The following is a 22,027-nucleotide window of genomic DNA, read 5'->3' on the forward strand; positions in this document are numbered from 1 at the left end:
ATGAGGGCAGTCAGTGGTGTCTATTCCCAACTCTTAGGTTGGACCACTATGCTGGCCAAGTAATTAACCCAGGGCAGAGCAGTCCATTCAGCAGTAAAATGAGCCTAAATATTGACCTCGATTTGGGCTCTGTGGGAGCTGACAAATACTCCCCAAGATAAGCATCACTGCGAGAGCATTCCTGCCTTGACACACCATTAAAAATAAAACAAAAGCTTTATATCCCACTTGGGGAAAAGTGAAAAAGGAGAAAGGAACTTCATTTACCTTTGAATGGCTCTTCTCAAGTCACAGGATCCCAAACAACCCCAGCAAACATGCTCAGGGACATGAGCTCACACTGCAAGAGTGCTCCCAAGCTTAGCCTGCCTGACATAAGCAATGGGAGAAATCCCAGAGCAGGAACAGAGTGAAGAAAGCAAAAATGCCACATGCCTGGTCCAAACCCACATAGTTTGACCCCTAACACAACACAGACTAGGATCTCAGAGAAAATAAAAGTATCTTATTGCCCAGCAGAGGCCTTTTTTGCTGCAGCAGCAGCACAGACAGAACTCTGCTGACACAGAAAAGCTCCGAGCCTCGGGGCACTCAGGTGTATCCTCACTGAGCTAGTGCTCACCTCAGGGTCTAATTCCCTTGCCAAAATATTGCACAAGTGGCACTCTGTGTTTGTAAAACGCTTCCTCAGGTGTCCTGTTCGACCCCAAACAGCAGATGGTTTACTGTCTGTGCAGCAAACGAGGTCATTCTGGGGTTCTAAGTGGGCCATGGCTTGGTTGCACAGCGAGCAGCTGCATTCACTTTGGAAATGCTTCATGTTTTGCCTGAGATATCTGAGTGCTTTCTAATTCTGCCTCCTCTCCTCCTCCTGCTTCAACACCTTCACCTGAAGGTGCCAGAAGCAAACATCCCCAATCCACAAACTCTGCAGAGTTTCAGCCTATTGGGTATCCCAAAGCATCCACATACTCCAGAAAGCTGTATAGGTGACTCCATCCACCCCACTGCTGCAACCTTCTCCACCTTCCTCACCTCAGGTCTTTTGCCAAGGTGTTTAACATGGATAAAAATCCACTTGTGTGGGTTGAAACTGGCTCTGTTCAACAGGGTGCCTCAAATCTGCAAGTGTGTCTGTTTTCATACCCTCTGCAGTTTGCTGCAGGGTAAGTGCAGAAGCTCAGCCAGGCTTTTAAAAGCCCTTCACTGCACGTGATAGCCTCCATTAGGCATGGTTTCAGAACTGAATCCTAGGCTGCCTTCATGCTGAAGTGAAGATCTTCCAGACCCTACAGGGTTATGATTTTCACAGCATTCTGAATGGCAGTGTGACACACAGAAAGCCAAACTGCACAGCTGACTGTCAGGTCTGTGGATGAACCACTGCAGCTCCTTCCACTGAATCACTGTGTCTCATGGATCTTCCCCAAAACCAGGTCTTACCAAGCCTGCAGCTCTAACAGCCACCCCTCTCTGCTGAATTTCAGATCAATAGATGCACAGATTTAGGCAGGAGTGTGGGGACTGAAGCACAAGCAAAGGCAGAACAAGTCAGCATTACTGTCCCTGCTTGTGACCGGGATTTTTCCAGCAGAAAGCGAGCTGGGGTTGCAGAGCATGGAACATGTGTGTTCCACAAAGTGTATTCCAGAAAGTGAGCACACACACACAAAAGAGCAGTGCCCAGTTTGCAGCTGATTTAGCACAGCTCAGGGAAGAATAAAAGAACTGGGCTGCACAGCCTTGCCAAGTCACATTAGGTGAATCAGTGCCCTCGCCTCTCACGCCACGAGTCCGGCGCCTCGCACGCAGCCTCGGCTGCCTCTCTCCTCCTCGGCCAGGAGAGAGCAAAGCACCCTCTGCAAAGTGATGCCAGCAGGATTCATCCCCTGCCTGTGCTAGATATGTGCCCAGATTTCAGGACAGCGAGACACAAACACATCCTGCGGCAAACTCAACGTAGGGCTGGATGGGCAGTACTAATTTCATTTCCAGCTTCCATAAATTTTTCAAAGCCAGTCCTTTAAATGCTCAGGTTGTTTTCTTTTTTTTTCTTCATGCCAGTTTTTGCTCCATTTTAATATATCCTCTTTAATTTCCTTTACAGCTAAGTACTGGTCAGAAAAAATGGCAGAAATTTCCCTTACCCCAGCTGTTGCAGGATCTAGTGCGGATTTCAAAACAGAACAGAGCTGCAGCCTCCAGAAAAACTCCAGTGAACCATGTGAAGAGCATTGTTTGGGAGCAATTGGAGAGATAACTGCTCTCCTGATTTAACTCGTTTATTATCCCCAGTGTACAAAACAAGTAGCTACAGTAACATCATTACACTGAGAGGACTGAAAAGAATACAAAACAGAAAGCCTAATCTACATTTCTGATACGAGCTGTTCAGCAGCCTCAGCTGTATCACTGTGGGAACCAGTGGCACAACTTTACACAATCTGGCCTCATGAAAACTTTTTTTTGCACAGTGTGCAAAATAAATGGCCTTGCACTATGTAGGGGTAACCTAGATTAAGGTTAGTGAGCACAAAAAACTGAGCCACCAGTAGGCTGAGGTGTGCAGCCATGCTTCTCTCTACTCCTATTTATTCAACTTAATTCCTCCTGATTCTTCATATCTGTACATCTCTTCCCTCTCTTTGAGGATTTATGCTCTTTTTGAAAAGATTTCAAGGGAGGATCAAACAGAAAGGCAACCTTTTTTTATTCCTGTAATTAATTATTTGTGTGTTACTACGATTTCATACAGATCTCAGAAGCTGGGCTGAGTACAGTAAAGCCCAAGGTGGGAAGAAGAAACTATGTTATTTACAAAACTGCAGAGATGTTCTCCTTTTCCTGCTCACCTGTCCAACTAGCATTTTGCTTTTTTGTTTTATGAGTATGGCCTCAGCACATCAATACACGAGGAAACTTCCCAAACACAGGCTGCTTTTGGGAAGGGCCAGGATAGAGCCTTCCCTCAGCCTGATGTCCAACAGCTCAGAAAGATATCCAAAAAGCAAGCTGGAATATATAATGGATAACTAGAAAACAAAACTCCCCATTTAAGATTTCTGAAATGAACAGAAACTTGGATGTGCACTTGGAAGTGAGAAAACAAGTCTGGAGTGGCCTGGGTCTCCTTACAGAATGCAGCTGGGGAGCAGAAGCTGCCTGACCTGTCCAGGAACTCAGCTCTGAGGGCTCCTGTGCCACCAGCCTGTCAGGCAGCCTGCCAAGGGGCTGGGCAGGAAGGAAACCAGGGAGGCTTCCAAGAGCAAAAACATCCCACTGGAAAATTTCTGACTGCTCTAATAATGGCCCTACTTTGAGAGTTGGTCACAGAGCTGGCAGAAGGCAGGGAGACCCCAATGCCTTCCCTGGTTAGCTCCTGACTTCCTGTAGAAATTTCTTTCTACTCCAGACACACAGCACCAACTGAAGTAACCCTCAGGTAGGATGTTCATAAAACCCCTGTTCATAAATCCCCTCAACCCTCCCCGCAGCAAACGGCATGGCTTTTCCCCAGAACGATGACAATTGTTAATTGGCACCATTCAGGAGGTAACATTTTCTTTGGGAAGGCCTTTCCTGCTTTAGGCAACCACATGTACTTTTGGCAAGGTCTCCAGACAAGCCCTGTTGGCAGCACACAGCCTTGTGCCTCGCTTGGAAAGACCGCACGAAAAACCAGCTCACTTTCCAGCTCCGATTCCAAAGCTTCGCAAACTTGGCAGGGCTCACAAGCTAATGCGGCCTGGCTGCAGGAACAAGTGATGCCTCCTAGGTAGCATCCCACAAACCTGCCCTGGAAATCCAACAGAAGGAGCCCTTTCAGCCTGCTCCGTGCCCGCTCCCATCTCACCGACCTACCGCTCATTGCTCAGCGTCATCCTCGGAGGGTCCAGGTTGGGATTCTCCATGGACTCCATCTGGGGACAGCGTAGGAAGTAGTAGAGGGTGTGGAGGGCATCAGGGGACCAGGAGATGGGCTGCTGCTGCCGGGTTTGCCTCACAGGGCTCATGCCAGGCCGGATGGTGTTCAGGCACTGCATGTGGTGCATGGCTCGCGAGACCAAATCGCCTGCACGCACACACAGGGAGAAAACACAAAATCATTTCTTTATTAGGCACCCACAACGCTTTTAATCATGCTTCTTGAAGAAATCAAAGCTCTCACAGGTCAGAGGAATGTTTGCTGTGTGCACAGAACCTCCTCCACAAAGGCAGAGGGTGTCCTGTCCTTCAGGCTGCCACTCGGCAACATTTTCTTTCAAATACCAAGTTATCAGTTAGAAAACATGAAGTGCAACACCTCTCAGTTAGCACACATTCTTTACAGTGAGTTGGCTGGTTTACTGCTGGTGCTCTCCTCTTTCCAGCCACAAATACCAAATTTTTTTGCCAACCTACAAAAACTATTGATGTCTTTGTAAAATGTTCTCTGCCCAACCTGACAGCGACAGTCTCACAAGGCAAAGGCAGTAGCACCAATACTTCACTCTCCTTTTTTTAGGAAGTTGCTCCCATTTCTTCCAACTGGGTCATGCTGTTCTACCCTCCTGCCCAGGCACTTGAGACAAATTAGTGATATTATGTTCAAAACAGAAACTCCTTCTTTGAGGGGTCTGCTGCTCCCATTCTCACTCCAGCTGCAGGTTTCTCCAGAAGAGCCAAGACCTGACTCTCTTATTAAAAAGCCAATCTTTATCATGCTGGCTGTCTCAAGCTGTGCCAGAAATCTGTCCCTGAGCATTATAAGAATCTCAATCCAGGAGGTCTCTGGGCTTCTCATTCCTCTTGGTTTTTGAACTACAGCCAACTGCCTCTGTGTCGGAGCATGGTGGACCTGAGGAGGCCTCGACTAAGGTGACCTGGATCACACAGTTGCACTCAGAATTTTAGGACTGCAGATTTTTAAAAAGTTCCCAGAGCAATGACCCCAAAGTTGGTCTTTTTGCAATAAGCTTGCTTTAGGCACAACCCTGTTTAATCTCCTTGTGTTGTGGTGCATTACAAACTCCAAAAAGCTTTAAAAGCTTCATATTTGAGTAGTGTGACTACCAACCAGTGAGCTAAATTATTACTATACTTAGCTAGGATATGTTTTTTCCTTGGGAGAATCTCTGCTGCTTTATGCTTCACAGTCCCCTCAAACTCTCACAGGAAACATTGCTCTATTGTGTCCAAAAGTTACAATACTGGGAAAGGATGGAACCAAAATAGTCGCCCCATCACAAAGCTGGCTCCTGGGAAAGCAACCTGAGTTTAGTGGTGCCACATATGCATTAGCAACACCTCCCTCTGAAATTCTTGGGAAGTTATTATTTGTTCATTTATATCTAAAAGCAATACACTAAATTTGTTAGTCAGAAGCCCTGGGGTTCTACTGTTACACAGGAGAAAGCCCCACAAAGCTACTGTATATCTAAACATGACATTTTTAGTGGTTCAGACCAACGGGGTATTAAAAATCTCAGCTTGTAGTCTAAAGCCCTGCCACTCCTTTGTTGAACAGCACTTTCAGCTTTAAGGACCCACTTCAGAATAATAAAAAAATCCTTCTAACAACTCTGCCTTTCCACTTCAGTAGCTCCAGGATCCGCACGTTTTATGAGAGCATCACGGATCCTCCAGCGCTGGTGCTAACACAGAAGTCCGCACAGTTTATAGCAGAAATGCATCTGGAATTCAAATTTTCAGCTCAGAATAACGTTCCTTCTCCTTTGCACACTCACTCTATTTTTCTGGCAATGGGCAGCAACTTTTTTTTTTTTTTTAAAAAAAAAAAAAGGCAACTGTATCAGGAGAGCCATTCACTGGATGTACTGACCAAGTTGGCCAGGCAGGGATGGGGGAAGAGGGAGAGAGGAAGCTGTATTCAATTCCAGCCCCTTGCTACAAATGTTCTCTTGTGTTCCAGGATAAATAGAGGTGTGTTGAAGGAATTTGAAAACCTCAAACTAAGGCAGGTTGCAAAATAAATGGTGAGACACACAAACTCCTTACTGGCCCTGGCATTCATTAGCATTCAGATGGTGCAGGCTAAGAAAGTGATGCCAGCAGAAACGTTGCAAAGGGGAAAGTAGACCAGGAAAACACAAATCATTTTTGTTTACTTTAAAGGGGCTTTGTGAGTACTCTAGGAATGGAACATTTCATTTGGTCAGCTTTAAAAAAAAAGGGGGGTTGAACAAGTTTTTGTGAGCAGAATGCTCTCAGATTTTCTTTTTCCTTCGCTTTTTGTTTTTTAAGTAACCAAAAAGCTTTTCCTTGAATATCCCAGACATTTCCACAGCAGAAACACTACCCAAGAGAACGCTCTTTGCTGTCTTTGGGAGGTTTGCTGTGCTTCACAAATGCACAGGAGAGCCTCCAGAGGCATCTGGGAAAGAGCATCCAACTTCAGCTGGCAGTAACTTCTCTACCAAAAAAAAAAAAACCCACCAAAAAACCAAAAGAAGCACCTCTCACACCTCTCCAGGTGATTTAGACATTAAGCAGACTAATGAAACCAGCTGATTTTCATAAACAGCACCACCAGACGATTACATCTCACCCAACATTAAATGCTGCTCACGCTGCCAACAGTGGCAGCGCTCCTGCTGCCCCTCAGCAGCGGAGGAGGGATGGGCTCTCGTGCCCTGCTGCAAGAACCCCATGGTGGATTAGAGGATTCCATCCCAGACTTACTCAGTTCCGAGATGCTCCCGACGCAGGTGGCCAGCAGGGACTGCTCCAGGGTCCGCAGCTCCAGCTGCGCGTAGGCGTCGGCCCGGCCGTCACTGCACACCGAGCCGTCGTGGTAGGGGCTGAAGTAGGCAGGGAGGGACAGCACACCTGCGACAGAGCACACAGCACACCTCTTACAAATCAGCCCACACTTCGTGTGCAAAAGCAAATCCCTCCAGGAGGGATACAGAACTCGCACCTTTCTCCGGGAATTTCTGAGCGGTTCAAAGGAAATCAAACAGTGCTGTGAACACTGCTGGAATGGCTGAAACAGGCTCCAGGGAGTAAGGCTGGATGTTCCTACAGCCTTTAAGAGCTGGAAACAAATTGCAGTCGAGATAAAACTACATGAAAAGCTTTGGTTAAGTCTCTAGTCTTGTTTATACAACAACAGGGCTGCACACACACGGCTTGCTGCTGAACAGCTGTATGCAGATCCCCAGATAGAAGGGCCTGATCTGGAGAGACGTGGAATATAGCCTGGAGTCCACCTCATCCCTGCAAACAAAACCAGGGGCTGTGCCAGCCCTTTGAACCTGCCATGGAGTTTCAGGTGCTCAGACTGTGGTTTCTGCATGAGCACGCCTCTGAATGCGCCCAGCAGTTCTGAGGCTGCCTGAATTTTCATCTCTGTAAATGACCCCATGTGAGAGAGAGAGATTAGGAAGGTAATTACACTGCACACATATGTTTACCACACACATCTCCTCTCCATCAAATGCACAGGACCTGATTGCTCTGTGTGGCACAGAGAAAAGGGGGAATGTGACCTCTGGAGTGGATGTGAGGCAGGGAGCAGGGTGTGTGACAGGCTGGGCTGGGAGAGTGACTTGCCCTGTCCTGTGGCACCCTGGGGTAGATCTGGTGCCACTGCATCCACAGGGCAGGTGGACACCAAAAACCCACCTGCAGTCACTCAGCCATTGTTCCTGTGCCCTCCCTACTGCCCCGTTTTTAATTACAGATCCATCCCACAATTCCAGCAGCACCTCCTGGCCCATATTTTCCCTGATTCTAGACAAGGGCACTCAGAGCAGCCATGACTGCCTGTGCTCTTAGCCTGCTGTATCCTGTATTTCTGCTTTTTAACTTTGATCCCCAGCAATAGAGTTCAGCTCGGACCCACGTTTCCTTCCACCCTCACCTCCTGACCCTGGCTCAGGCTGGGATGTGGAGATCCTTTACTCCTGTGGCAGTGACCTCCTTTCACATAGGTGCTGGATATTGTTGCCCAACAAAACCCTGCAACTCATTGTGCAAGACCTTTTGTTTCTTTGTCTTGATGTTTTCTTTTGAGATTTTATGCTGGATTGATCTCTCCTACCCTTTTCACATCCTCTTTGCATCCTGCTTTGTGGCAAAGCCAAGGGCTGTATCAAAAACTTCCTGGACATGATGAGAATAAGGGAATGATTTATCCTGTTGTGCTTCTTCACTGTACATCACTGTTGGTTAATGGAGAACGCTCTGCCAATGCCCTCTTAACCTGAATAATTAGGAAGTTGAGGCTTTAAGAGCTACCAGAAGCCATGCATGCAAACTAGGAGAGCTTTGCTTTAAATACACTATACAGAGCCTAAGCCACTTCCTTTTCCATGCCAAAGCTATGAAAGGATGTTTGAGAGACATATGGATTGAATTTATGGCAGAGGGAGAATGAAAACAGCCTGATTTGTCAAAACTTTCAAATAGAGGCACATAATTCTACAGAGGCGAAAACAGAAACTGGCAGCTCCACTGCTGAGCCCGGCAGAGGGAAAGGAGTGGGGCACATTTTCTCTGCCAGCCTCTTTCAGTTGGTTCTGTTTTCTAACAAGGAATTAAAAATAAAGATTTGCAGAATGCTTTGGCTTGCAAAAGGCAACACCATTTTCTCAGTTTTTCAGTTCACAGTTTGTCAGGTGATGCTTGGAAACTGGGAGGATTTATTTACCTTTAGAAAAATGACTCATCCAAGATCGCTGTGGACAAGATTTTTGCTGTCACCTGCCTTGGCAGAGCTGAGGAACATCCTTTAGGCACCAGAGAGGAATAAGGAACTCACCAAGACTTTGGCCACATGCCAATGCCCAGTAATGCCACCGGGGATTTTCCGCGGGAGAGGGGGATGAATGACACACAGATTCCCAAGGCTCCCCACATCTGGCAGGTCTCCACAGCTACAAGCAGGCCTGGGAATGAGGACACGCCTCCCAACACTGATTTTGGGACACTGGGAAGCAAAACAGAAATGTACCACACAACTGTTCTATCTTGCAGCACCCTAATCTGGGTTTCCTCTCTGATCCACTCCCAGTAACTCTGTAGAGCTGGAAAAGCATCATTGTTGCTCCTCAGATAAGAATTTCAGGCACAAGGACATCTGCAGTCAAGCTTTGTCCACTGATGTTTTAAGTAGGAACAGGACTTAATCTTTAATACCAATTAACCCCCCCCCCCCTTTTTTGATAACAGGCAAGTGCCTTGTGCTGATTATTTGTATCCCAAACTCTGGTTCTTGCTCTCCTGCTTCCCAAATCATGGAATTTTCAGTCAACAGGTGTTAAAATGGTATAAAACACGGGCATTCATTGTGTCTGGCATTCACATTCCTGCATTTTCATATTAGTGGCAACACTGGTTTTAATAATGACTAGCACGATAAGCAAAACTGCAACTGAAATAAATCAATCCATGTAAGAACACTCTCAGTTTGATATTCACCTTTATTTCCTGACTTTCCAAACTGTGTTTTTCCCACAAAACAATGTGAAACAGCACATATTTACTGTGCAGGAATGAACCACTTGGGCAGTATTTTTAATTAAGATTTTAAGTACAGGATCCAGGCCCTAGTGGAGCTAAGGAGAGACTAAATTCAAGTGTGGCTTAGCTCAAACCTCAGGAGCAGCAAGAGCTCACAAGTCACCTCTGGAATGGCCTGTTTCTCAATTAAAGCACGGCTGGCTAACAATTTTTTCCTGATCTTTCCATAGCTTTTGAAACAGCAGCTGGAAATAAAGCCATATTTATTCTGCTTCAGTTAAATATGAAACCTGTTCACGAGCACTTGCTGCCAATGCTCTTAAAAGGCAGTCACGACTGGGTGAATTCCAGTTAAGCAGTTCCTTAAACTCAAATTATTCTGCTTGCCTCAAGAGTTTGAAATTGTTGTCCGTAATCTGATGCTTTTTAATAGCAACTGAAAATGTTTCCAGTCTGAGCAAGATCCAGGGAAAAGTCTGTTCACACTCCTGGACATCTTTCTGCTTTAAGAGGCGCAGCAGCTCTGCGGAGAGCTTTGGCTGTAATGTGACAGCTCCCCCGAGCAGGGCTGGGCAAAGCTCTTGTGTGGTTTCCAGCACGTGCTGGAACACCTCTGCTTTGGAGACAGTCTGGGAGAGTTGGGACTGTTCAACCAGGAGAGGGGAAGGGTCCAGGGAGAACCCTAGGGGCTCCAAGAGAGCTGGAGAGGGACTTTGGACAAGGGCATGGAGTGACAGCACAAAGGAGAATGGCCCTAAACTGAAGGAGGGTGGGTTTAAATGGGATGTTGGGAAGGAACTTTTTACTATATGGGTGGGAAGGCCCTGGCACAGTTTCCTAGAGAAGCTGTGGCTGCCCCATCCCTGGGACTGTTCGAGGCCAGGTTTGACAGGATTTGGAGCAACCTTGGTCTATGGCAAGCTGTTCCTGCCCATGGCAGGGGGTTTGGAACTAAATTATCTCTAAACATGCCTTCCAAGCCAAACCACTGCCTGATTCTATGACTCCCCAGGCTGGGCAGTCAATTCAGTTCCTCAAGCAGGATAATTCGTGTAAGAAACCCCAGGTCCACCTCTGAATGTCCTCATAATTCAGAGGCTGGCATCAAATTCTGCTATTTTGCTCTCAAGATACAGGCAAATGCAGACCTTTCCCTGAATTTTGCTCTGAGATTGGAATGTTTGACGTTTCAACTACCCATGGCCCCTTCACAGCTCAAACCATTTGCACGCCATGGTTGTGCTAAGGGACTTGCCATCATTTTTACCTTGTTGTAATGGTTTTCTCTGGGCTTTCTCCAGTCTGGACCCTTGATGTTGGCAGACAGCTTCCTAGAGATTAACTCATCAGCAATTTGATGGCTTTCAAACACTTCTGTGATGTCGAGAGGTTAAGATGGGGCCACTCACAAGTGGAAAAGGGCCAAGGAGTCTTGGCTTGAAGCACTTGAATTCTGCTGTCTGGGATTCCTCATGGAAATTGCCCAGGGTACTTGATTTCCTTATTTCAGAAATGCACTGGCTCTGCTCATGACAGATTAGGCAAAGAATCAGGAATATAATTAGGACAGGGATATACACCATGAACTACTGACAAGGAAAAACTGCTTTTTTTAAAAATAAACCTAGCAAAATGCATGGGGCAATACAATGTGCTATTTATACCTAAACACTTCCATAAAACAAATCACAACAGTAGGAAAAAAAGCACCTATTTGGCCAAACCAACTAGACAGCCCTTGGAAAATTCAAAATCATCTCTATACATTATAAATTGCTGCTAAAATCCCCATGTGTGAAACAACGAATGCTGTGAGTATGCTTGAAAAATGCATTAGGAAACCAAGCAGGAACCCCTACAGCAGCGTGCTTTTGCAGTGTTTGGCTTGGGATAAATTCTGCAAGAAACATTCTAGGGGGTGGGAATGATGGCTGATCCCTGTGAAGTGAAATTCTGGAAGGCCCAAGTTTTGAAGGCGGACGGTGACGACCTGACTGTGCTGGAGTTGCCAAATCCCACCAATTCCAAGGGAGCTGGGGGAAAGCTCAGCCAAGCGCAAGTGCAGTTCCCACGTTGGAACGTGGCCATGACATCGGGACGGCTGTCACCTTGCACAGTCCTGTCATTCCTCATGGCCAGGAGCATTCAAGGCTCTCCTTGTTCTCCCTTCCCCGTTCTCCCACACCACACAATACCCTGCAGCTCCCTCTTGCCATTCAGTTCCCAGTGGGGAGCACCAGCAGGAATTAATGCCAGTTCCTGGAGTTCTGTTTTCTCCTTGCTGACCTACCGTGGCTATGAAAGCTCAACCCCTCTTTATTTTATGAAATGAGATGGGATCATTTTGACAGAATATAAACAAATCCCTCCACAAAACAGCAACCAAAGTGTTCCTGATGGAGCTCCCTCAAAATTTAAACACATCAGGCTCTACAATCAACTGCAGCCATGCTATAGATGGTGAGAGAGGCTTGTGATCAGGGAACAATGCACCTAATTGCTCATATATAGGAAAAAAGTGTGGCTTCTGCTAGAAAGCAGGCAGGCATCTCTCCCAGTTTGTCAGCAGTAAGAAAAATCAAACACAGTTTCCTATATCTGCATCCACATTAAACAGTAATTCTGTAATTGGAAACAGGAGTAGAAGCAGAGGAGGGAGGAGCTGCAAGTGGAGGAGATTTTAAAATTTTCTGCAAGTGCTATGCTGGATCTCTCCATCAAAGAGCTGATGTCCTAAGGGGACACTTCTGGACACCTCAGAGTCACACAGCCCTCAGTCTTGGTTCTACTGCTCAAAGAGACAATATTCTCTCCAAATTAACAAAATACAGTTTTCCTGGACTTCAGGAATGTTATCAGAGAATGAGCCGCCTTCACGCTCACAGTCTTCCTGTAGCTCAGTGTTAACAGGCATTGCTCAAGTTAGGTACCAAAATAACCCAGGAGAGACTTATAAAGCACTCTCAAAATTCAGCACTCTTTCCTCCTGGGGTGCAGGTCACTGCAGAACTGGAAGTCTAAAAAGCAGGGAAATCCACAGAGCACACAGCCAGGGAAAGGGCAGGAGCCGGTGGACCATCGCTAAAAATGCCTCCCTAGTCCTTAAAAACTCCCTGTGCCTGCCTTCATCCCACACATTTTGCTTCCCTTTTGCTATGAAAATGGTGGAATTGGACAAAGGTAGGAAGGATCTGTATTCCATTTGAATCCAGCTGTGATATATGGCCTTGCAAATGACGATAAAAGTAGGAGAAAGGCCTTGGTTTAATACCGAGTCAGAATTTACTGAGTCACTAATCCCACTTCCATATCCCTGTGGTCTTCTGGACAACCACTAACCTGGCCTGGCCCCAAGCATTTAATTGAACATAAGCACAAGGGAACATAGCCTGGGCTTGCATTGTCATAACTGCCAAAAAACACAGCACAATGACTGTCCTCGTTCCCATTTCCGAGACGGAGAAACACAGGCAAAAGGAAGAGAAGCAACCACCAATCTCCTGCACCAGAACCAGCACTTGGCAAAGCCCAAACCTCCCAGTTCAAATTCTCAGTATGACAAACTAGGCAGCACAGAGCCATTGCTCCCTGTTCAAAATTCCCAGTTCAAATTTCCAGGATGAAACTGGGCAGCACAGAGCCATTGCTCCCACAACCTGGATCCCTGGATTGGAAATAAATGGAATAACTATGTGGCTTTAAGTCTAGGTTTGTAGAATTATGCTTCCTGTTTTATATGTCCTAATAAAAGGCCTTTGGGGATATAATCTGTAAATATAAACTGTAAATGATTCCTACTATTATTACTTCCTACAACTCCTTCTGAAGAGAAGTGTGTGTGCTCAGATGTCAACAAGTACATCCCTAAAACTCGGCTGATCCTTTTGGAATTTTGTACATGTGATTTTCCAGGCATTGGCTCTTCTATGCAGGGCCCAAGGGCAGGCAAAGACCCGTGCTACACTGTAATATCAGTGTTAAAAAATCCACCAATTATGAATAAATCCATGCTTCCAGGACTCTTATTTTCAGGATCCAATATGGAAAACCCCATACTGGGTTAGAAATATCAATGAAAAAACAGTTTTATGAGGAGTGGTATAAATAGATTATGAAAACTGTGAAAGAAATAGAAGACCAGAGTCCTGTGCCAAAAAATTACTGTGGTCCAAGAGGCTGAAGACTTAGAATTTCCTACTTGTGTAAACCCCGACCAGTTTGAATAATCTCAGAGTCTCAGTCTGCTTATCTGGAAAATGAGGATATTGCTTAATTCCTGCTAAGGGTGGTGTGACAGCAGCAGTGTTCTTGCTTCATTTCTCATCCTCAACTTACTCCTTCATGCTGCTTAATATTTAGTAGTGTCCCCATTTCCCATATGTGTCAGTAGCACATTTTTTGCCCTTTACCAACAGCCCTTTTTTCATTTACAAAGCTCTTTTAACCTTCAATAAGGCTCCCCAAGATGCAGCTACTTCTGAGATGAAAGTACAGATTTTATGACAATATTTAATTGCACCTCAGCAGAACTTATGACATCAGAAGAGAAGCTTTACCCAACCCTGAGAGGGTTAAGGAAAGCAAAATTATTTTAGCCCTACAGAGATGTGAATGTGGACAATGCTGGACAGTTGTTCTGACAAACAGAGAAGAAGCACCATAAGAAATTATAAAGAATATATATATATATATATATATATATATATATGCATGCAAGCTAAAAAAATAAGCTTTGTTTTTGAAAAAGGGAGAGAGGTATGACAGGTAAGCAGTGGTAAGTGTCCTTTAGTGGCACTTCTTTGGGGATCAGAAGGCTTAGGAAGAAGAGGGTTCTGTCTCCATTCCCCTGGAAGTCTCCAATTTAGGTGCTTTTACAGTAAAACCAGCTTCATTTGGTGTAAGCAGTGGGACTGCAGCAACTGCAGGCACCAGCTCGAGCCCTCATACCCTCCACAATACCCTTTTCTAATCCATTCCTTATTGTTCACTGTCCTTCCTGTAATCTGGCCTTTGAATCATGCCCAGTTCCCCAGATGTGCTCTGAGTAAGCTCTTTGTACATCCCATAATGACCTCTCTTTGCTTGCCTTCAATTCTTCTATTTATACATCCCATGATCTGTATGCTTGCCAAACAAAGAGGATAGTAAATTTATATCCTCAGCCACTCCCAGTTCCTTTTCTTAGGGAATGTCAAGACAGAGACTCTGACCAGGGAAGTACTCCAGAATAATCCAGTGCAATCCCTTCTAACGTATTCCAGAGCAATTTTTGGGAAGAAATTACCCCTGCATGGCTGCTTCTTTAGACAGGTGAGTCCTTGGCCTGATAAAATCTACCCTCCTTAGCCTCTCCTGGCTGTTGCAAGCCATTAAAATCAGATTTCAGAAACCATGGTCACTTAATAATAAACATCAAGACTACAATTACATCAGTTAATGACCTAAAATATCAGAGTGTCATAAGGGCTGATTACTCTCAGTTTATTTTTAAAAAGCCACGAGGAAATAGGAGCTCAGAAGTAACCAACTCACTGCTCCTAAAGGAATTTTTTTGACAACTCAGGGCCTGTCTCCTTTAGCTGTCAGCAACAGCAGCTTGGGTTTTGTCTGGGTGAAATATGCATCTGTCACTCAATATGAAATTGAAATTTTATCTAAGAGAAACACAGTGCTGAGCCCGTGAAGTCTGACCTCAGGAGGGCAAGGCTTGGAGGCTCCCCAGGATGAGCACATTCCTACCCTGCCTGCAGACAAAAATGATTCAGCTTTGGAGTAACTGGCCAGACAGCACAAAACTTGGGGCGGGTGCATGGTGAGCAGTTCAGGAGAAAAGAGCCAGCACCATTGTAGATTTGATACCTCCAGTTTAACCTTCAGTATTATTTCAGCACAGCAGATTGCTCACAGCAGCATTTACATGCATGAGTAATTCATGAATCACAAGCTTTGTCATTTTTCACCCCAGCTCTGCCCACAGCTCCATATTAGTGCAAGCTTTTGGGACAAGACAAACACAAAAAGCTTCACCATCCTGATAACAATGTTTGTGTTTGACAAGCACCATTAGGCAGGGTTTGCTCTCCAAGAGTATTTTGATAGCACTAAAGACCAGCAGCAATTCTAGCCCAGGACAGAAGCTATGCCTCTCTCAATTTTCATTTCCTCAAACAAACACTTGGAAGTATTTGGCAGTTTTCCCCCCCAATACAGCTGATTAGTCTCTTACTAATGACAGTATTTTGCAACTTTCTGCTTCCTCACATCAAAGCATCCTGGAGATCTTGTCAACAATGACCAATTGTTTAGACACTCAGAAGTGAAGCTGAGGAATTCCACTTACTCACCAACTGCTCAGCATTACCCTCAATCTGAAAGATCTGCAACACTTGAGCCCATTTCTCGCATCGTGTGTGGCACTCAAGGACCATCTCATACCATCCACATTCATGCCTGGCTTCCTTCCATGACGTCTTGCTCTGGTTTCAGCACCTATTTTACCCCCTGCTTCTGCATCTGAATTCCTCTTTCTTGTCCCCCATCACCTCTTTATTGTCATCACACTCGCACTCAGGGTCCAACCTTTCCAAGGCTCCACACCAGTCCCAAAAGAGAGCAGATCCAACATCTATTTTTGAAAGCGCCCTTCAGGGGTGGCAACACTGTAAGAATTTGGCAATATTTGTAAAGCTGGCAGGCAAAAGAAAAAAAGAAAAAACCAAACCCAACTGTACTACAAGGCTCTGGCCTGTCTCACTATTGCACAAGTGCCAAGTGCATTTCAAAGTCTAAGTCTCTTGGTTGTAGCATTTATAGTTTGTATAGAAAGCATAACTTGTACACTTCCATTAGAGCCCTAAATATAACTGCCCTGAGCAAGTACTCACTGCTCAAACAGGACCTCTTTGAAATTTGTTTCCAAAAGAATGTTGCTGCCACTATATTATTTACAGACATTTACATTAAGATCTGAATACTTGGTCAGAAAACCACTCTGATTAATGGATCCCCAACATTGTTTTATGACCAAAGAAAACCAGTATTTTTATTTTAAAACAGTAAATTTTTTGCATAAGCATAAAAAGCAGCAGTTCTCAGGATGACCACGGTTCTTTGAAGAATTTGGAAACCACATGTTCTGGGTTTTTAACACAGCATCTGTGTAGGGGATGAAAATTAGAATCCCAATCTTGTATCTTATTATAAAAATACACTTTGATATCTCTATCACAGCCGTGCAGCAGATCCATAATGGATTCAAACATTCAGCCCAATTGATTTTGACAGCCTGCTGCTGTCTCAGGGTTTTCCTGCACAGGACTTCCAGTTACCCCATTTCATAGCATGCAATTATTTTCCTGACACATAGAACATTGTTATTTGTGGAGGTGAAATGAAGGAAAAAAAAAACCCAAACATTTTTCATCATTTCAGGTAAAATGATGGAAAAACAGGGAAAATTGCCTCACAGCAGAAGAAAGTGAAATGAAAACAAAAGAACTTTTTAGAACAAGATTCTTTAACTGACAAAAACTGCACAGCTGGAAAAAACTTCTTTATTTTAACAAACCATCACAGTGTTATCTTTGTTCATAAAACTTCTGTAGTCATTAAGGTACAAAATAAAACCTCTATTTTCTATTTTGTGGGTTCTCTGTTGTTTTAAATTATGATTTTCTCTCTGAGGGCAATGTGGATCATCTCCACTGCTGCGAGGCAGAGATGCACAGCATGGAAGGACTTGAAAAGCAAAGGTCCATCCCACACAAATAACCCCATCCCACACAAGTAATCACTTTTTGGATCCAGCTGTTTGTCTGCAACCACTATATCCCAGCAATATTAATAGCTTTGATTATTGCCAAGGGAAAAAAACATCTTAGAAGGCTTTTCAGATTTGTCATGGAATAAAGCAAAAGGCAGAACCATAGCAGAGACAGAATTGGGGAGGCTCAACTGTCTAAGAATGCTTTTTTTGGTTCTTTTCACCAAATCATTGAAGTGATAGCTCAAATAAGAGACTGTTCTGTTAAAAAAGGACAAACTGGTAAAGGCTAAAACTGGGTTGCTCTGCAGCTCTACTTATGGGTGGGAACAGACTGGAATAGGAGATAGGGAACATCACTTGGAACTAACACAGAAACTTATTTGGAGTTCAAACTGTACTTCAGAACAATCTTTTCCCCCAAAAGTAATACAATTATAACAACAAGGAAGGGAAAGGAGCACATAGAAGACTCAGAGTGGCTGGAAATAGATATATGGAAGAAGGATGGTGGAAAAGGAACAGGAAAAAAACCCCAAACCCTTAACATTCCCTGATGGAAGAAATCAGTGAAAGAATGGAAAACAGTCCTATAAATAAGAGCAAATTCTGCACCTTTACCTTGGAAATATTTTTTTTTTTCCTCAAAATTACTGAGGAATGTGTGACACTATCTTTTAACCTCCAGGATCATTTGTCTCCCTTTCCCTCATCCCATTCCCTGAGAAGTGGCACAACAAACAAAGGGTGATTAAGCAGAGCAGGACATGCCTTGGCCCTGTGCTGATGGAACTTGATCCCCCACTGTAGCTGTGTGGGCAAAGTCATTTAGCTTCCAATACCCCTTCCCAGGCAAATTTCAAGATCACCATAATAAGATAAAAAAATAAATGTCTCAATTTTTTAACACCCTGCTTTGAAACCTGAAGTTACCTTGGGTGTGATTTGGGTGTTTTTTTGCTGTTTTATAGTTCTTCAGGGCAGAATAATCAGACAAACAGAAAAATGTAGCAGTCTCCTTACTACCTATTCTCAAGATGATCTTCACCTTCCTGCCCTGTTCTTCCTAATAAATCACTGATTTACTGTTAGGGCCCTGCAGGCTCGACCATTGCTTCTTCATCTCAGTGGGAGCCAAATGATGATTGAGATGCCAATATATTAGGCTGGTCTGATTCAAAGCAGGGTAAGGAACAAAGCATTTGTGCAGAGCGAAGATAAATGAATATAAATCAAGTGCTAAGCCATTTTCTGTGGCTCATCTTTCTTTGACCCAATAATGTCAAGGGGTCTCCATGCTGACAGGAACTAATGTGGAAATCTGTGCTGTGCAAAGCCAGGAGGAATCCTGATCTGCAGCTGCATTGCTCCTCTGTTTGCATTTTGCTCTCGCTCAGGTGTGAGCAATCCATCTCCTCCATCTCCCCTTGGGAAATGTCACCACAGTGCCCACCAAAACTATCTCTAGAGTATAAAAGATTTCTTCTATTCCGACTTTCTGCCTGTAATCCCATTCTTATCAGTAAACCAGCAGGTCATACATGATACCTCGGCAAGGACTGGATGGAAAAGCTTTCTCAGTATCTTACAGAATGGGCTGGAAGGGATCATCTCAAGGGATCCTCTCATTCCAACCCCCTGCTGTGTTCATCTTCCACTGTCCCAGGTTGCTCCAAGCCCAGTCCAACCTGGCCTGGAAAAATTCCAGGGACAAGGCAGCCCCAGCTTCTCCAGAAACCTGTGCCAGGGCCTCAGCACCCTCACAGGGAAAAATTTCTTCCCAATATCCCATCTAACCCTGTCTTCTGTCAGTGTGAATCCATTCCCCCGTCCTGTCACTTTAAGCCCTTGTCTAAAGTCTCTCTCCCTTCTTGCAGCTCCCTCCAGGTACTGGAAGCTGCAAATAGGTTACCCCAAGCCTTCTCCCTGGTATCTGATATTGCCAAAGTACAAAACTATACAAAGCCAGCAGCAAAACCCACACATTTGGATCAAATCTGGCAACTGCAATTTTGCCAAAAACATATGTGAGGGAAAAAACATTATTGTACACAGAGAAAACTTCAGTGGGAGTCGAGGCCAAACCTCTCAGTTCTGGAGTTCAAACCTCTGCAGTAGTTGGAGCTGTACTGTATTATATTAAAGAGTGGTTCAAGTGCACTGCATCACTGGCTGGTGGCAAAGCTGCAGGGTTTGAGAGCAGGAAACACATCCAAGCCCTGCAGCTATTGCAGCTCCCACCATTGGCATTTTCCAGATGCAAAAGTCGTGTATGACTTGTCCAAACCAAGAAAAGAGTGAAGCTTGTCCTGTGTCTGTGACATGAGCCTGGACACCTGGCTCTGTGAAAACAAGGGTTCTGTGCCTGGGCTGCTCTCCCAGCTCACTCTGGATCTGAGACAGCTTGGGAAACTCAAATTCCACAGGTGAGTGGCACTTGTTTAACCTGCTGCAGACTGAGTCACCTCTCACCCTCTCTGATGAAAGACCATCGATATTATGTGCTCCAGGCTGGATTCCACCCTCTTGTCTCCACATTACACTGATAAGAGGCAATATCTCAGACACCCAGGGCATTAAAAATCAGCTGAAGATGCTCTCATTACCACCTACATTGTTTTAAATTTCCAGTGAACTACATCCTAAGTGAGAGCAGCCCTGCTCCTCTTTGTCCCAAGCTTTGTGTTCCTGGCTTTTGTCAATATTCTCCCTCAGCAGGATCAGCTTTGGCTACATCAATTCCTTGCCTCAGTGTAAGCATTGTATAAACACATAAATGCAAGTGCAGGCATAAAAGGGCATTGGGGAAATGTTTGGGGGCAAAAAAGGATGGGTGAGACTGCAGCACCCTCGATTTAGTTCAGCTAAAACTGGCACAAAATCACACTACCCTGCCAGTGCCACCACATCTTGTAGAAATAACAGAAACTGCTGAAATAATCATAAATTAAATCAATTAAATAATAAATCATAAATTTAATCTCTTCTGCTTTCAGAGAAAATACTAAAATACTTACTTTTAGAAGTCAATAGAAAACTTCTCCACAGTTTTGGCATTCTGAAGCAGACGGAATTTGCCAAGTGCAAGAAGTTGTTTATAAGAAAAGAAACAGAGAACTGGAAGTAGTTCCAGAAAATTTATTATGACCCACCTGACTGAAGCCAAGAATATTACATCAGCCCAGATAGCCTGAGAACTGGAACAATATTGCTCTCAAATTAGCAAGTTGCTGGTACCACAGGCAGGGAGAAATGGTTTTGCAGGAGGTCTGGGTTCTCTCCTCAGCTCTGATGGGCAAGGCTGCTTCTAAACTCACTCCCTGTGACCAGAAACAAAGGATTTCTTCTCTTTATTCCTGAGCTTGGTTGGATGGGGAAATGGTGTTTGTTTTTACAACATCTTAAGATTCTTAGGACAGTGAGCATCTCTTAGTAAGGCCTCCAGAATTCTCTGTACTCCACATGAGCTTTCTTGGTTCATGCTGAAAGAGGAATGACTACAAGGTAACTCCAGCCCAAAAGCCACAGAGGCCCTGGTGCTGATGGGGAGTTGTAATTAAGTATAGTGCCAGCAAGCCAAGGAATTCTGTGGTGCCACGTTCAAACAAGAAAAGCACAGCACAGGCAAAGAGGTCAGCTGACACTTAAGTAATTCAAAGATCATAATTAGAGAACACCTCTGCAATATTTAGACAATTTCCCTCCAAAATAAAACACAGCACTGAGCAGCTACAACATGACAGCTCATCCAACAATTTTCTCTTCCTCTCCCACTGCAATCAAAGCCTGAGTGTTCCCCACTGCAGCTGCAGGGTGATTTCTCTCATTTAGCAGCACTGATAAATTACCTATTTTATGAGAGTCTAAGAAGCCAAGACTCATAAACTCTCTGATGAAGCTGGCATGACATCATTAATTCTGAAGCAGCATTATAGATGCCTTTTATCTTGAAGCATCTAAAAGAACTTTCTTATACATTAAACAAGGTGGTTCATCAGCAGTGCTTCCTGGAAAGAGCCTTTCTCCCCCCTCACACTGGAGCATTCTGAGGAAAAAAGGTCTGAAATGAGGTTCTGCTTCTGAACATTCAGTTCTTACAATGGTGAATCCTCTTTAACAGCTCCAGTAATCTCCTATTAATCTCTCACCACACTCTGGGGCAAAAATATAATCATCTTTAATCCTTTGGGGCTGGGGGAAGTTCCAGGATACAACCCTGAACCAAAAGCACTTAGTGCCTGAGCTAAAGCCTTCAGTACATGATCTTCAGGATGAAGAGGCTCTCTCCAAGTTATCAGCATATCCTGACCCAAAACCTCCATGAGTACCATGGGTATGCCCAGATGGAAAAATGCCACCTAAACATTGACTCAAGTAAGAACCACATTGCATCCAACCACAGAGAGCTCAGTTCCTACAAGCTTGGTCACATCACCCATAAGACCCATGTTAGGTCTAAATCATACCATACTTCATATTTTATGTGATTTTTTTTATCTATAAAATACATAAACCACATAAGCAAATAGCTAATGAAAAGCAGAATGCAGGAAATTTTACAGGGCAAACAGAGGTCATCTGTTTCAAAGAGGTTATGTTGTCATTTGTGTTTCTGCTGCCAAATGTCTTCTCTACGAATAAAAGAGCATTTGTTGCATCAGGTTTCATTCCCAATTTCACTTTCTGTATTTTGTCATGAAAAAGGAAATGCACTTTAGATACATCAGCATTTCTCTTCTCCTCACCACTGAGGAGGAAAATCACAGGGGGTTGGTGTCTATTTGTTTGTTTAGGGTTTTT

General features: G+C 44.4%; 1 protein-coding gene across 1 annotated transcript in view; it reads right to left on the reverse strand.

Moving 5' to 3' along the window:
• Nucleotides 1–22,027, reverse strand: part of ABTB2 (ankyrin repeat and BTB domain containing 2) — a 111,400-nt gene that overhangs the window by 32,636 nt on the left and 56,737 nt on the right. Inside the window, exons 2-3 of the mRNA XM_054275414.1 lie at nt 6,682–6,828; nt 3,862–4,072 (exon numbers count right to left, since the gene is read on the reverse strand). Of these exons, the coding sequence (XP_054131389.1) occupies nt 3,862–4,072; nt 6,682–6,828 (358 nt within the window). The remainder of the gene's footprint in view (nt 1–3,861; nt 4,073–6,681; nt 6,829–22,027) is intronic.

This window comes from Melozone crissalis, unplaced genomic scaffold, assembly GCF_028551555.1.
Source record: "Melozone crissalis strain CALT ecotype California unplaced genomic scaffold, PUWL_Pcris_2 ptg000018l_1, whole genome shotgun sequence".
NCBI lineage: Eukaryota > Metazoa > Chordata > Aves > Passeriformes > Passerellidae > Melozone > Melozone crissalis.